This window comes from Macaca thibetana, chromosome 9 (assembly GCF_024542745.1).
Source record: "Macaca thibetana thibetana isolate TM-01 chromosome 9, ASM2454274v1, whole genome shotgun sequence".
Taxonomy (NCBI): domain Eukaryota; kingdom Metazoa; phylum Chordata; class Mammalia; order Primates; family Cercopithecidae; genus Macaca; species Macaca thibetana.
The window spans coordinates 92,570,321-92,585,755 of NC_065586.1; the positions used below are offsets into that span (position 1 = coordinate 92,570,321).

Here is a 15,435-nt window from a genome sequence, read left to right on the forward strand (position 1 = left end):
GTGTACATATAGTTTTCTCTGGTTTCACATTCCCAAAATTTTGTTTTATTTGAATATGCCTTCAGAAGAATCTTTAAAAGTCAAATATTTAAGAGATGAAAGATTAAGAATATATGGTAAATATTTCTATAGTTCACAAGAGGCATAATGTCCCAGTTTCTATTACTAGTATGCTACGATACACCATGGATAAATCATTTTTACCTCTGGGCTTCTGGGAGAGGGAATTGGATGACACAATCTCTAAGGTGCATCCTATTTTTAAATGTGTGGCTATGTAACAACCTACAACACTTTTCAAAGCATGACTGACTTTATCTTTGAACATAGCAAGCAAAGAGCTACAATAGAGGGAGAAGATAAATCTAATTAGCATTTACTATTTCATCCGGGCACTTAATTTAACAGCTTCTTTAGCAGCATATCCAGGCTGGACGTGGAAACTTGGTAAGACCCCTAGGAATCACCAACTCTCAGGGAATAACACTTGGCTAGCTCTTCTTTTTTTAATCTAAAGGTGCTTAGCTTAGTCTGAAAAGAAAATAAGTCCCACTTCTTTATCCATGAAAACAATCTTCTTCTATTTAAATAATCCCTCCATCTCAGCCTCTAGGAACTAATAAAAGGGGGTTTAAGATTGCCAAATAAGGTACTGGTACCAAAACAGATATATAGACCAATGGAAAAGAACAGAGGCCTCAGAAATAACACCACACATCTACAACCATCTGATCTTTGACAAACCTGACAAAAACAAGAAATGGGGAGAGGATTCCCTACTTAATAAATAGTGCTGGGAAAACTGGCTAGCCATGTGCAGAAAACTGAAACTGGACCCCTTCCTTACACCTTATGAAAAAATTAACTCAAGATGGATTAAAGACTTAAACGTAAGACCTAAAATCATAAAAATTCTAACAGACAACCTAGGCAATACCATTCAGGACATAGGCATGGGCAGACTTAATGTCTAAAACATCAAAAGCAATGGCAACAAAACTCAAAATAGACAAATAGGATCTACTTAAACTAAAGAGCTTCTGCACAGCAAAAGAAACTATCATCAAAGCGAACAGGCAACCTACAGAATGGGAGAAAATTTTTGCAATCTACCCATCTAACAAGGGCTAATATCCAGAATCTAAAAAGAACTTAAACAAATTTACAAGAAAAAAATCAACCCCATCAAAAAGTGAGCAAAGGATATGAACAGACGCTTCTCAAAAGAAGACATTTATGTGGCCAACGAACATACGAAAAAAAGCTCATCATCACTGGTCATTAGAGAAATGCGAATCAAAACCACAAGATACCACCTCATACCAGTTAGAATGGCAATCATTAAAAAGTCAGGAACAACAGATGCTGGAGAGGATGGGAGAAACAGGAACGCTTTTACACTACTGGTGGGAGTGTAAATTAGTTCAACCATTGTGGAAGACACTGTGGCAATTCCTCAAGGATACAGACCTAGAAATACCATTTGACCCAGCAATCCCATTACTGAGCATATACCCAAAAAATTATAAATCATTCTACTATAAAGACACATGCACACATGTTTACTGCAGCACTATTCACAATAGTAAAGACTTGGAACCAACCCAAATGTCCATCAATGATAGAACAGATAGAAAATGTGGCACATATACACCATGGAATACTATGCAGCCATAAAAAAAGCTGAGTTCATATCCTTTGCAGGGACATGGATGAAGCTGGAAATCATCATTCTCAGCAAACTAACACAAGAACAGAAAACCAAACACCTCATGTTCTCACTCATAAATGGGAGCTGAACAATGAGAACACATGGACACAGGGAGTGGAACATCACACACCAGGCCCTGTCAGGGGGTTGGGGGGTAGGGGAGGGATAGCATTAGGAGAAATACCTAATGTAGGTGACGGGTTGATGGGTGCAGCAAACCACCATGGCACGTGTATACCTGTGTAACAAAACTATACATTCTGCACAAGTACCCCAGAACTTAAAGTATTTAAAAAAAAAAAAATAGTTGCTGAGTAAGTACTCTTTAGTAAATATGGGTGAGGATCTCAAAAACTAATGAAATCTGTACACAGTAGCAAAGGAGGATTCAGGAGTTCTGCCTATTCTCTCTTGTTGGTTCCTCTTTAATAAACTAGAAATGTACACCAAATACGGAAAAAGAGCAGATGATTACATATAGACGAAATCTCAAAGATCACATTTTCTAGTTTGTTTTCTCGTTACTTGTGACTAAATACTTAAATTATCTAATTAAATTAAAACACAAGCCTCAAAGGTATGTTTACAGTGATTCATAAAATTATAGGCCATGCGACTGTGGTTTAAATTTACAACTTAATTTTATAATTAAGCCCCAAAGACTATAAAGAGGGGATTAGGGGAGGGGGAGAATGTAAATATATATAGTATACTTTTCAACAATAACTGAACAATTTTAAAAACAAGAATAAAATTTAACAAATCGAAATTAAAGTAACGTTATCTTTAAAATCTCATTGTCATTCTTTTCCCCAAAGTACTAAAATAATAACATCTTTAGAACTAAAAATACCAGAAGTCAGTTACTATTCATCTTACACACGGAGACAATGAAGTCAAAACTGCAGTAAACAATTTTACTAAAATGAATACAGCACCAAAAAAAAAGGAGGGGGGGGGGGACTAAAATCCAAAGCTCCTGTTTACAGGATCCATGATGTATTCAAAAACCAAGACACCTAATCAAAGATCCTGCAAAAATTAAATTACTCAAGCTTCTGATCACCATTCTAAAAATGCCTCTGCAGGAAATATACTCTCTGACAAACTTCACAGAAAAAAAATGAAAAGTATAAACACACTCAAAGGACCTGACAAATGGATACCCGCATAACTAGATAAGGTGAAGTTTTTTCCCCAAATTTAACAAGTCTTTGACTTAAAATTTAAATATCCTATAGGTATTAACAGGATAAATTAATACAACGCTGATAAATAATACATGCTAAGCCTATGGTACAAGTTTGAATTTGAGACTTTACACAAGAATTTTAAGTATCCACGCATCCCATTAAAGCCTCAGACCTCCAGAAATTAGTTTGTTAAATACCTATGAAGGTCTTCCCAGGCCACATGTGTCTAATCAATAGGGGATTTACTAGAGAACACTTTTCAGAAGGAAATATGTTAAGGAAATACAATTTTATTAACAATTATCTATTTTATTATCTTATAAATATTCAAAGGAAATCTTTGTTAATTACTAATATACTTTCCTAAATGCAATACACTTCATTTACAGATTAAAACATACATTAGAGTCTAAAGTAGTGGTTCTCAACTGATGGCAACTAGCAATGTGTGGTGACGTTTTTGGTTTTCACAACTGGAAGGTGCTACTGGCATCTGGGGGGTAAGGCCAGGGACTCTGCTAAACTTCCTACAATGTACATAACAGCTCCATACAACAAAGAATTATCCAACCCCAGTATCAATAGTGCCAAAATTAAGAAACCCTTATACAGTCCGAATTGCATTGTAAGGACTATTAAGGTTTACTTACCTTTAAATTTAATATCCAGACCACTAAATTCCAATTCAACTCCTTGAAGTGCTTCTCCCAGAGTTTCATGGTAATGGCTGATACTTTTTTTTGACCCCACACAGAATGGAAGTGAAAAGTACTTATATGTTTCTTGACGATTATGGTATGGCCCAACAGTATTCATCCATAAGACAACTTCCTCTTTATCTTGATACTGAAACAAGAAAAGCAAACGAATTAAAAAAAAAAAAAAAAACTAATTCAAATTAAGGGAATATTTGTTATGAGTGCTAAACAAAAGTGCATCATCTCTGTTCAGGAAGCTATAAAATAAAATACTGGAAGCTTAATCTGATGATGAATGTCCACATCTTAAAAATGAAACTTTGTGAATTTTAAAATTATATCCTCTGATGGTAGTCTCGGGAAGATACATCTTTTCCAAACTTGTTTTATAGAAAAGAGTGTGTAAACTAAGTCCAATAGCTCATGAGAGTACGTCTATTATTTACATTTATACTATCAAATAATGGCAAACCTGCAACCAGCATGATTCACCATGCTAACATGGACAAAGAAGGAGGAAACAAAATCAATAGTTTATCCAGAACCTCATGTTAATCAATAAATTAAAAAACAAAAACTAACATTGCCAGCAAGCATAAATAAAATTTCATTTCCGTGTGAGACTTTCACACAGCCACTGGTCAAAGTACTACAGAGGACAGAAATGACCAAACACAAGGAAGAAGACTACTACTACAGAACCTCCACAAGTCCATTCAAGCCAATATTCTATCTTGTTAGCAGCCTGAAAGACATGCACTATATGCATATTTCTTTGAATAAGTAATTATGGAACTACATATCAGTGAATACTACACATAGCTAAATCTGAAGTGTGGTCAATAATGACTTTGGGTAGTTCCAAGGTACAAGTGGAAGGCCTGTCAAAGATTTCTAAGATCTCTACAAGATTAAAGTTCCAATGATTCTATAGAAAGTGATTCCCATAGTAATTTTAAAACTAATAATTCTAAGTAGCAATATAAATTAAAGACAACACTGGATGCATTTAAATCAACTAATAGTGCAGACATTAATTTACTAAACAATTATTTACTAAGTGCTTAGCATGTGAAGCAACTGTGTTTATAACTGAGGATACAGCTTTGAACAAGATGTGTTCCCTGCCCTTCTGGGGGAAAGATGGGCATTAAACAATAAGGTAGGTTGCTATGGAGCATATAATAGAAGAAGCTATCCAACTGGCCTACTATGAAATTCTTATCTCCAGTCCTCCATCTAAAACTAGTTAACAAACATTTTCAATCAAAACCTAACATCTCCAAAACCAAACTTATCTACCCAAATCCACTTTCCTCAGCTTCATTTTTCTAATGGTACTACCATTCTCTCAGACATGGAGACTCAAACCCCAAATCTCTCTGCACTCCAGGGAACCCAAAAACATTTAACTTACATGTTCTTATCCAAAACATCTGCCTTTTTCTTTTGATTCACACGACTACCACCCTAAGACTTAGACCTAGTCATGTTATTTTCAAACATAAATGCCTCACTGTTCATATAAGACAACAGCCAGATCATTAAGGAAATAACAAATGATCTCACCTTTTGAATACATATGTGACAGGTACCGAGCACAGCATTAGGTATTAAAAATATAAAAGTAAATAAAATACTGTCGTTTCCTTAAGAAGTTCATAATCCACAGTGGAATCAGACAAGTAAATGATTAACAAAGAAAAAATAAGTATTATAATTAAGGTACTAAAGGGCAACAATAAAGGAATGATTAAATTCACTTTGGCAGAGAAGGTCAGGACGAATAACAATTTGGAAAATCATAAGCTGTTTCAAGGGAGTTCAGAAAAACTAGATAATCTTCATGTAGGAAGTAATGAATCAAAGGTCTAAATGTTAACGTTATCTGTATATCCGCATTCATTACTATTCTTTTTGTCTGGGGAGACTGACAAATTTATGTAAGCCCCCACTCTTCCATCCAATGCTCATGGCCACACAGCACTAATCAAAAAGTTAACTCCTTTCTGCTGAACGTAGATACCGCCTCAGAGTTCTCAAAACAGTGCTCTAAACCAACCACTACCAACTAACAAGAGTTGATATTAGAATTAAAACTTGTTCATGGCCAGGTGTGGTGACTCACACCTGTAATCCCAGCACCTTGGGACACCGAGGCCGGCAGATCACTTAAGGTCAGGAGTTTGAGACCAGGCTGGCCAACATGGTAAAACCCCGTCTCTAATAAACACACAAATATCAGCAGGGTGTAGTGGCACATGCCTGTAATCCCAGCTACTTGGGAGGCTGAGGCAGGAGAATCACTTGAACCCAGGAGGCAGAGGTTGCAGTGAGCTGAGATTGTGCCACTGCACTCCAGTCTGGGTGACAGAGTGAGACTCTGTCTCACAAAAAGAACTTATCCACCAAGGCAAATAGATATTTAATAAATATGACGGGAAAACACTGAAGAAATACTGAAATGTAAAGTTCATTGGCAACTTGGTAAAAGAAGTTTGAAGGATGTGAAATGATATGTACACTGACTGTAAGAGTTACCTTTCCAGAAAAATAAGGGGAGGTAACATAATTCATCTATTTAAGAGCAGAATGCTGAATGAGACGACCTATTAAAGAGCACCTTGCCATTAATCCTGCTGAGTCTGCAGAAATGTTATAAATGTAACTTGTGAAAATAAGCACAAAAATACTTTTCCTATAAATTCCAAAACTTTTCCTTTAAAAATAGACAAAATCTTTGAAAATAAATACCTTTAAAAATAGGGCATCCATTTATTTTATACAAATTAAAACATAAGGACTAAAATAATTTAAGGATCTCAGTCAAAGTTAAGCCAAATATTCCGAAGTCACTCATTTTAAACATTCAGGAACCCTCAACAGAATGGTAGAGTTACGATGTGATGCCAGCACTGTAACAAAACTTAACACCATTCTGCAGTATAAGATTCTTTCTGGGAAAAGGACTGAAATAGTAATTAGAAATACACATATTGAGAGTTCAGGGTGAATAGCAAGGCAAAAATAATGCTTTTTTTCTTTTATTTTGCTCCTTATTATGCAGACTGTGGTTTAATACAATGAACATAAAATGTTTACTTTTCATTGCAGCCCTTGATTGTCCCTGTGAATAAGTGCTTCCAAGACAAGATCAAGAGTTCTTTCTCAAGAGAAAATGTTTTAAAATATTTTGAAATTAAAAAATACCAAAAGACTTCACACAACATCTGAAGGAGAAAACAAAACAAATAAAAACCTTTCCTTTCCCTAAAGCTCTGACAAAGCCCCTGAGCTCCACAGTCTGTGGCAAGGGAGTGCCAGGCCCAGAAGAAGGTGGGGGGTGGAGTCACAGAAGCACAGCAGTGAATCTGGGAATCCCTAAACTGGATAATAATCCCTTCCATCTGAGGCTTCCCTGGGAAATGGCCAAGTAAGAAAAGGCCAATTCAGGCTACCGGCATTCTTCACCTACTTACTTTCCAGCTCTCAGAAGAATCTCACTGCTACACTTAAGTCGTCCGCGCTGGCCAAAACGGTTTATGATATTGCCTTCCTCCCCTTTTCTGCTTCATCTTCTTTCGTCATTCCCCCAAATTTAGAATGCCCTCCTTTTCTCCACTTAGCCAAATTCTACTAACCCTTCCGAACTGCTCAAATCCTCCTTTTTCAAATCCTCAGGTAAAGCCTTAATTCACCAAACCCTAACATGACATGATCTCACCATTTTTGTAAAAATAACATCACTAGCTAACAATAAATACATACTGTGAGCTAGGTATAGTTCTAAGGTCTTTACATGAACATTTAAATAATCATCTCAACATTCTATAAAATAGGTCCTATTATTTCCCCATTTTACAGACTAAAAACAAAAACAAAACTAAAGAACAGAGATGTTAAATAATTTGTCCAAATTAATCAGCATCAAGTTTAAAAGGTCAGTATTTTTGCTAATCCCTAGTCAGCTTCATTCATTAAAGAGCAAAAAACTAAATCAAGGAAATATGAAAGCAGTGCAGGTGTACAAAGCAACTAAAGGCAGTCCTGAATACCGAGTAACTTTTCCACATGAGCCTTTAATCTGCCTGGGGGGGGAAAAAAAAACCACCTTCTAAGAAATTATTTGCACTCTAATCTCAAAAGGAATGACCTTTATTCTCAAGAAGTCACCAATGTTGGGCCCCTCTTATTTAAATACTGTTTATGTGTTGGGGGTTACCAAAGTTTTCCTCCTTGACAGAGGTCACGAATTAATTATTCTCAGGAGAAACGCTTTAGAAGATAATATTGCTGATGTAGTCATGTGAAATCTGAATAAGAAATCACAATTTATATAGATGGGCAAAGGACTGAGGGTTCAGAACAAGCACCAAAATGCTATCCTTCCTTTTCATACAAAGGAGAAAAATATGTGTGTTTACTTCAAAATAAATGTTCCAGAAATCATAATTTCAAAGCCTTTTAATTATTAAAACACACATCGGAATTCTAATACAAATAAATTAGAAATGTATTTTTTTGAATAGCCTCTTGAGATAACTACTCTCTCTCAAAAATAGCTTTGTACCTAAATAAACTTTCAGTCTATCATTGAGTAGAGCTGAAAATAGGACAACGAACTTTGGTATTTAACAATCTACATTAGATAACTCACAAAAGCACTTACAGTAAACAGCTTATACTCTTTACAAATTTTCAGTAAGTTTCAAGAGTTCATATACTCCCAACAGAGACAAAGACAAAAGGTTGCCATTTGCCAAAGTAAATCAAACAAAACATTTCTGAACTCACTTAGTGATATAATACAAAGTATTTATGAGGCAGAGGCTGAGTAAAGGATTCTGGCAGGCATTCAGTCTGTCCAACATTAGAAGTCTCAAGATTACCAGTATACTGGGCCACAGAGAAATAGGGAATTTTAGCCTAGGTAGGACCCCCAAATCGAAACAGGAGACAATGCATCTTAAATGAATAATGGCCTGAGTTTGTTCATTGTGCTTCCACATTGCACATCCTTGTCACTAGTAGCTCCCTAATTATTCAAGTCATTCAACAAACACTGATCAAATACCACTTGTGCCAAGCACAGTGCTTGTGTGTATGTAACAGACCAAAAAAAAAAAAACTGACTTTGTGATCTTGTTAAGGAAACAGAACCCATAAAAATTCAAGGCTACAGTGCAAACCATAAAATGTTCTAAGATTCCTGCACCCCTAAGTACTGGGTTTTTGGTGCTAACATCTTTACATATTAAAACTATGGAATTATACATACAAGACAGGTAGAAAAGGCAAGACTAGAGATCAGGAAGCTCTGATTGTTTCTGTGGCCTTGAGCAAGTCTCTGAACCTGTACAGGCCATTAGGAAAATGAGGAGTTTTGGATTAAATTATCGAGTCTTTTTAGTTCTAAAATTCTATGATTCTCAATCTGAAATCGTTTTTAATGCAGCCCTTCAGAATCTTAGGAGACATAGTAATCTAACTCTAGATGCTTCCAAGTGCTTTGAGTTTCAGAAAACCAAATAAGCATAAACACACCTTTCACTGACTCTATAAAGAAGCCTATATCCCTTCAATCACTTATTAAAAGGCTGTCTTCCACAAAAGTGTTAATTTTCATTTCAAAAAACATGTCTGTAATGCATATATAATTCAACTTTTAAAAATTAAAAGGAACACATTCTTACATATTCTAGATATGTACATACAGCCTCTATTAAATCAATAGCACATTTCCTTTTCAACACTCTTCAGAGACTATTAAAAGAACTTTGGATAAATAAGCACATAAAAAATATGTATATATACACCATAGGGCCAGGCACAGTGGCTCAAGCCTGTAATTCCAACACTTTGGGAGGCCAAGGAGGGCGGATCACCTGAGGTCAGGAGTTCGAGACCAGCCTGACCAAGATGGGGAACTCCTGTCTCTACTAAAAAAATACAAAATTAGCTGGACACGGTGGCACATGCCTGTAATCCCAGCTACCCAGGAGGCTGAGACAGGAGAACTGCTTGAACCCAGGAGGCAGAGGTTGCAGTGAGCCAAGATCATGCCATTGCACTCCAGCCTGAGCAACAAGAGTGAAACACCGTCTCAAAAAAAAAAAAAAAGAAAGAAAGAAAAAAGAAAAGAAAAAAATAGCATATGGGTCAGATGGCCACCTGAATCCTAATTCAGTAGGTACAGTAAGGGAAATCAGGGGCTTTGGGGAACGGACATAAGGTATTGCCTCCTCTTAGGACAAGCTATATAATTTGTGGGACCCAGTACAGAATAAAAATACAGAGCCCCTTGTTCAAAAATTTAAAACTTCGAGATGTTACAGGACAGCATGAAAACAAGCTCTCCCACAGTCTTGTGTGACTATTCAGGGCACGTGCCCATGAAGTCAACCCTATTGCTCCTTAATGCTAACCCAAACAGCTCAGAAACAACTCATTATGGAGCCACACTTATCCCAGCATTTAAGAACTTAAAAATCAATACAGAGAACCGCTCAATACCTAATTGAGCTTTACTGTCTTATTTTTAGGATAAAGGGGAGTAGAGCATATGGCGGCTTACAGTGTAGAAGACTATCAACTCCGAATGCCTAAGTTCAAATCCCACCTCTACCCCCACCAGATGTGTGTTATCTGCAGGTGACCTCACCTCTCTAGATTCACTTTCCTCATCTATAAAATGAGCATATTGGGCCGGGCGCGGTGGCTCAAGCCTGTAATCCCAGCACTTTGGGAGGCCGAGGCGGGCGGATCACAAGGTCAGGAGATCGAGACCACAGTGAAACCCCGTCGCTACTAAAAATACAAAAAATTAGCCGGGCGCGGTGGCGGACGCCTGTAGTCCTAGCTACTCAGGAGGCTGAAGCAGGAGAATGGCGTGAACCCAGGAGGCGGAGCTTGCAGTGAGCCGAGATCGCGCCACTGCACTCCAGCCTGGGCAACAGCGTGAGACTCCATCTCAAAAAAAAAAAAAAAAAAAAAAAAAAAAGAGCATATTACTCACCTCATAGGTTATTAATAGATGACTTCTCACGCTCATGCCTGTAATCCCAGCACTTTGGGAGGCTGAGGCAGGCAGATCACCTGAGGTCAGGAGTTCAAGACCAGCCTGGCCAACATGGTGAAACCTCGTCTCTACTAAAAATACAAAAATTAGCCAGGCATGGTGGTGTGCACCTGTAATACCAGCTACTAGGGAGGCTGAGGTAGGAGAACTGCTTGAACCCAGGAGGCAGAGATAGCAGTGAGCGGACATTGTGCCACTGCACTCCAGCCTGGATGACAAGAGCAAAACTATGCCTCTTAAAAAAAATAAAAATAAAAATAACAGTGTATAGCCCATTTTGCTACAAAAGACATCCTAGCTATTATCTTTATCTGGAAACAATCTTTACAGGCAATTAATTTAAAGGCCAGCTTTAGTTTCTAAAAGTTAGTCTTTGATAATTCAATTATACATGTATTTACTAAACACCTACTTAGCAACCTGCCCATACCAATGTCTCCTCTTCCTTTAGTATTATTCTCTCTTTACTAGCTACTTTTGCTTCTTTGATAGAAAAATAAAAATAAAAAAATAAAACTTACTTGACCATATAGCTTTTTCAGTACTGTTATCTGGCTAAGATGAATGCCTAGTTTTTGAGAAATATTTTCAAGAAACTTAGAAAAAGCAAAAGATTTTGGCTAATAATGAAAAATAATATAAATGACACATTTGAATTTTATGCTTATTTTTAAATGCTATTCTTCCTATAACTTTTTTTTTTTTTTGCTTTTTAAAATATGTATTTAGCCAGGCGCAGTGGCTCACGCCTGTAATCCCAGCACTTTGGGGGGCCAAGGCAGGCAGATCATTTGAGGCCAGTCGTTTGAGTTCAAGACCAGCCGGGTCAACATGGCAAAACCCCCTTTCTACTAAAAATACAAAAATTAGCCAGGTGTGGTGGCGCATGCCTGTAATCCCAGCTACTTGGATGAGGCACAAGAATCGCTTGAGCCGGTGAGGCTGAGGTTGCAGTGAGGTGAGACAGTGCCACTACACTCCAGCCTGGGCAACAAAGTGGGACTCTGTCTCAAAAATAAATAAATAACATTTTAATAATGGGTAACCAAGTAAGAGCAGTTCAATACAGACGTGAAGTAATATGGATTCTAAACTTTTTGTCTAGCAACCATCTCATATATGCCATATTCTCTTTTGTGGCAGTCAACAAAAACCTTTCATCAAATATCTTATATTCAATTACTAGAATAAAAAACTGAAATAGTCCTAGCAATAAAACTTCATTGAAATTAAACTTTTAATTTGTAAATTATTCTAAAGCCTTTATATACATCCAATTTTTAAAATTTTAATTGTGTTTCCCTATTTATAGCAGTATAAGTCACAAGATAATTACAAGATTAAAAAGTAGAATACAGTACACTTGCGAGCCTATATGCCTGTATCATGGAACTACGCATTGAGATTCTGAGTATCATATGGTAACTTTTCTTTTTTTTTTTTTTTTTTTTTTTTTTTTTTTTTTTTTTTTTGAGACGGAGTCTCGCTCTGTCGCCCAGGCTGGAGTGCAGTGGCCGGATCTCAGCTCACTGCAAGCTCCGCCTCCCGGGTTCGGGCCATTCTCCTGTCTCAGCCTCCTGAGTAGCTGGGACTACAGGCGCCCGCCACCTCGCCCGGCTAGTTTTTTTTTTGTATTTTTTAGTAGAGACGGGGTTTCACCGTGTTAGCCAGGATGGTCTCGATCTCCTGACCTAGTGATCCGCCCGTCTCGGCCTCCCAAAGTGCTGGGATTACAGGCTTGAGCCACCGCGCCCGGCGGTAACTTTTCATAAGTGTTTTTTTAATTGGAAATATATTAGTAACAATATCATTAAACAAAAGGATGGATGCCCATTGAAAATTTAAAAATAATCAAAGACCCAAATCTATACATGGTCCCTGTTTACTATGTGAAACAATAGCAGTTCTTAAACTTTGAGACAGCTTATCTGATAGAAGAAAACAAAAGGAAATCGTCTTAAGCTGTTTAACCTCCCAACAAAATTATCTTAGGTGAAACACCACAAGTACAGCACAAAAACATGTCACCAATTCAAGATTTGTGTCCCTAAAGAAATATATACCTACACAGGTAAGAAGTTTCTGGCTGTGACCGAAGGTAGAACAGCCAAAAGTTTAGAGCTTTTATTAGCTAAAATAAGAGCCCAGCTAGCCAAGGGTCCAGCGAAAAGTTTTGTTGATTACAAATAAAATCGGGTCCATTAAATATGTAAGAACGACTGCTTCATTTCCTCACTTTCCAGAAATGACGTAAGACTCCCTCAGATCTTTCTTACTTAGTCAAACACAATCTCTCATGGAAACTCCTATCATTAATGGTAAAGGTATAAAAAACAATTACTCGTCAAGCAAACTCTCAATTTACCTGACCTTCCTGCCTTACTCAAGTCTACCATTCTGAAAACCAGAGTTACAGCCCTAAGTGAAAGCCACTTGAAGAGTCGTTCACATGCACGCTTTGATGTGAGAATGCCAATTAAATAAACTGCCAATCAACTTTAGGCCAAATGCAAAAGGGACTGTTCCTGGCCCTGACCTGAAGACTGGGAAACATTAAGACCCTTTACTGTCAGAAGCTGCCTTAGTTATGCACTATCCGGATGGGGGCCTCATTTGGGGGCTGGAAGGTGAGGAGAAAGTTACAAGAAAGGCCTAGGAATTGAATGTGTGTGGGTTAGGTACACTTATAAGTAAGTGTAAACTGCTCTTCAATTCAAGTTTATTAACGAGGCCCCACCCCAGGGTTTTAATCCGGTCTGGGAAGAAGCGGGCGAAAAAAGCCAAAGAGGACCATGAAGTGTAGTATATTTCCTGGTTAGTGGCTGCCGGGTAATCGCGATGCATCCATCTTCCTCCGCGTCGCAGCCCTCAGTAGCCAGAAGGCAGTCTCCTTCCCTGGGGGGCAAAAGCCCCGAGCCCAGCCTGCCCGTTGCCCCGCTCCCGCGGCGGCTGAACTCCAACCCTTCCCAGGCTCCTTCCCGGCCTCAGGACCCCCGAGACCCTGGGGTGCGGCGCCACTGAGGCGCAGGCCGGGTGAAGGAAGCCCTGGCACTCGGGAACGGAGCCCTGTCCCAGGAGCGCACAGAAATGCCTGCTCCACGCTCCCAAGGTTCCTGCTCCGCCAGGCCCAACCGGAAGGAGTCCTCGGGACGCCGCGGGGATTCACCGGACCGCCGGGCCTTCCAGGCTGCGTGGGGCCTGCCTCGGTGGGCAACTGGGGAGCTAGCCCGGGACGGCCGCACTGGCCGGGGGCACCTCACCGTGTGTTCGTGCTCGTCCGCCCGGGCCCGTGGCAGCAACAGCAGCAACAGCGCGGCGGCCGCCGCCACGCCTGGAGCGCCAGGCAGCGGCCTCATCCTCCGCGCCCCACCGGCCCGGAGCCGGCCCACCGACTCCTCCTCCGCCGCCGCCGCCTCCGCTGCGGCCGATTCGCATCCACGGGGCGCGGACAGACGCACGGGGCCCGGGCCCAGCCGCTGCCTCCTCTGCCGCCGCCGTCGCCGTCACCGTCACCGCCCGCTCCTGAGCCTCCCCCGCCCCGCGTGCCTCCTCAGCCTCTTCCTCTGACTCAGCCACGTCATCCGGCCACCCCGGCACGCGCCGGAAGTGCCTCGCGACGCGGGGCCGCCACCGCCGTCGGGCCGAGGGAGGGCCCTGCAACCGCCGCCTGCGCGCCGGCTCCTCGCCGGCTCCTGGGAGCCGCGGAGCGACCGGCCTGGCGAGCACTCGGGCAGGCGCCGAGCAGGCTGGGCCCCGGCGCAGTGGCCTGGCCTGGAACGCAAAGCCGAAGCCGCGTCCGGGCCGCGTCCCCGTGTTTAGGGTTGTGTAACCTTGGCCAAAATGCTTAACTTTCCCTGGCTGCCAAATGGGGCCGATCGTCTGACCTCCTGCCTTCGGAACTTGAGGGATCAGATCAAATAACCCTTTCCTGCCGCTGTGAATGAATCACGGGCTCCTGTAATCACCGTTAGGAGATATAGTTAAACTCGTACAGCGTTGGATAAGTGTTTTAAAGTTACTGAATACTTACTGGACCCCTACGATTCAATCAAGAAATGCTAAGTTTGCCATTCTTGTACATTTGTGTGTTTACTTAACTATTTCTGGGTCTCCTCTTCCCTGTCATAAATACCTCTTGGAGTGTAAGCTCCTCGGAGGAGAGGGCCTGTTTCCATATTTCCTGTACCTAGAACAGTGCCAGATCCGTAGTAGAGACTCAAAAAAAATCTTTAAAAAAAAATACACAAATGTGGCACCACCATTTACATAGTCCTCTAAGCCAAAAATCTAGGACTTCTCTGCCATCAGCAATCAACAAGTTCTAGCATTTGGTCTCTTAAAAGTGGTTAAAGAGTTTATTTTTCCTCTCCTTCCTCTGCCATTACCAACCAATTTTCCACATCACTATGTACTGCAAGAGTCTCCCAAGAGATCTCCACCACTGACTGATCTTCCTCCCCTGTTTATCATCCCCAACAGGTGCCAGAGTGATCTTTCTAAACAGAAACCAGATTATATCGCACACTCCCTTGCTTAAAACACTTCTTGAATGTTAGGTAAATCAATCATGGAGTCACCACCAAGGTTTTCATCTGCCAGGCACAATTCTGAATGATATTGGCTCATTAAATCCTCACAGAAACCCTATGCGGCAGATACGGTGAAAATGTTCATGTTACAGATGAGGTAACTGAAGCAAAAAGAGCTTGAGTGGCTTGCTGAAAGACCAGACCCACTCAGTCTGGCTCCATAATA

The 15,435-nt window shown here is 40.1% G+C and overlaps 2 protein-coding genes across 2 annotated transcripts in view; one reads left to right on the top strand and one right to left on the bottom strand.

The window, feature by feature from the left end:
* TM9SF3 (transmembrane 9 superfamily member 3) overlaps window positions 1-14,244 on the bottom strand; it is a 72,034-nt gene extending 57,790 nt beyond the window's left edge. The window contains exons 1-2 of the mRNA XM_050802891.1: window positions 13,941-14,244; window positions 3,555-3,750 (exon numbers count right to left, since the gene is read on the bottom strand). Of these exons, the coding sequence (XP_050658848.1) occupies window positions 3,555-3,750; window positions 13,941-14,036 (292 nt within the window). The 5' untranslated portion in view covers window positions 14,037-14,244. The remainder of the gene's footprint in view (window positions 1-3,554; window positions 3,751-13,940) is intronic.
* PGAM1 (phosphoglycerate mutase 1) overlaps window positions 1-15,435 on the top strand; it is a 1,080,404-nt gene that overhangs the window by 179,190 nt on the left and 885,779 nt on the right. The gene's annotated exons all lie outside the window — the stretch shown is intronic.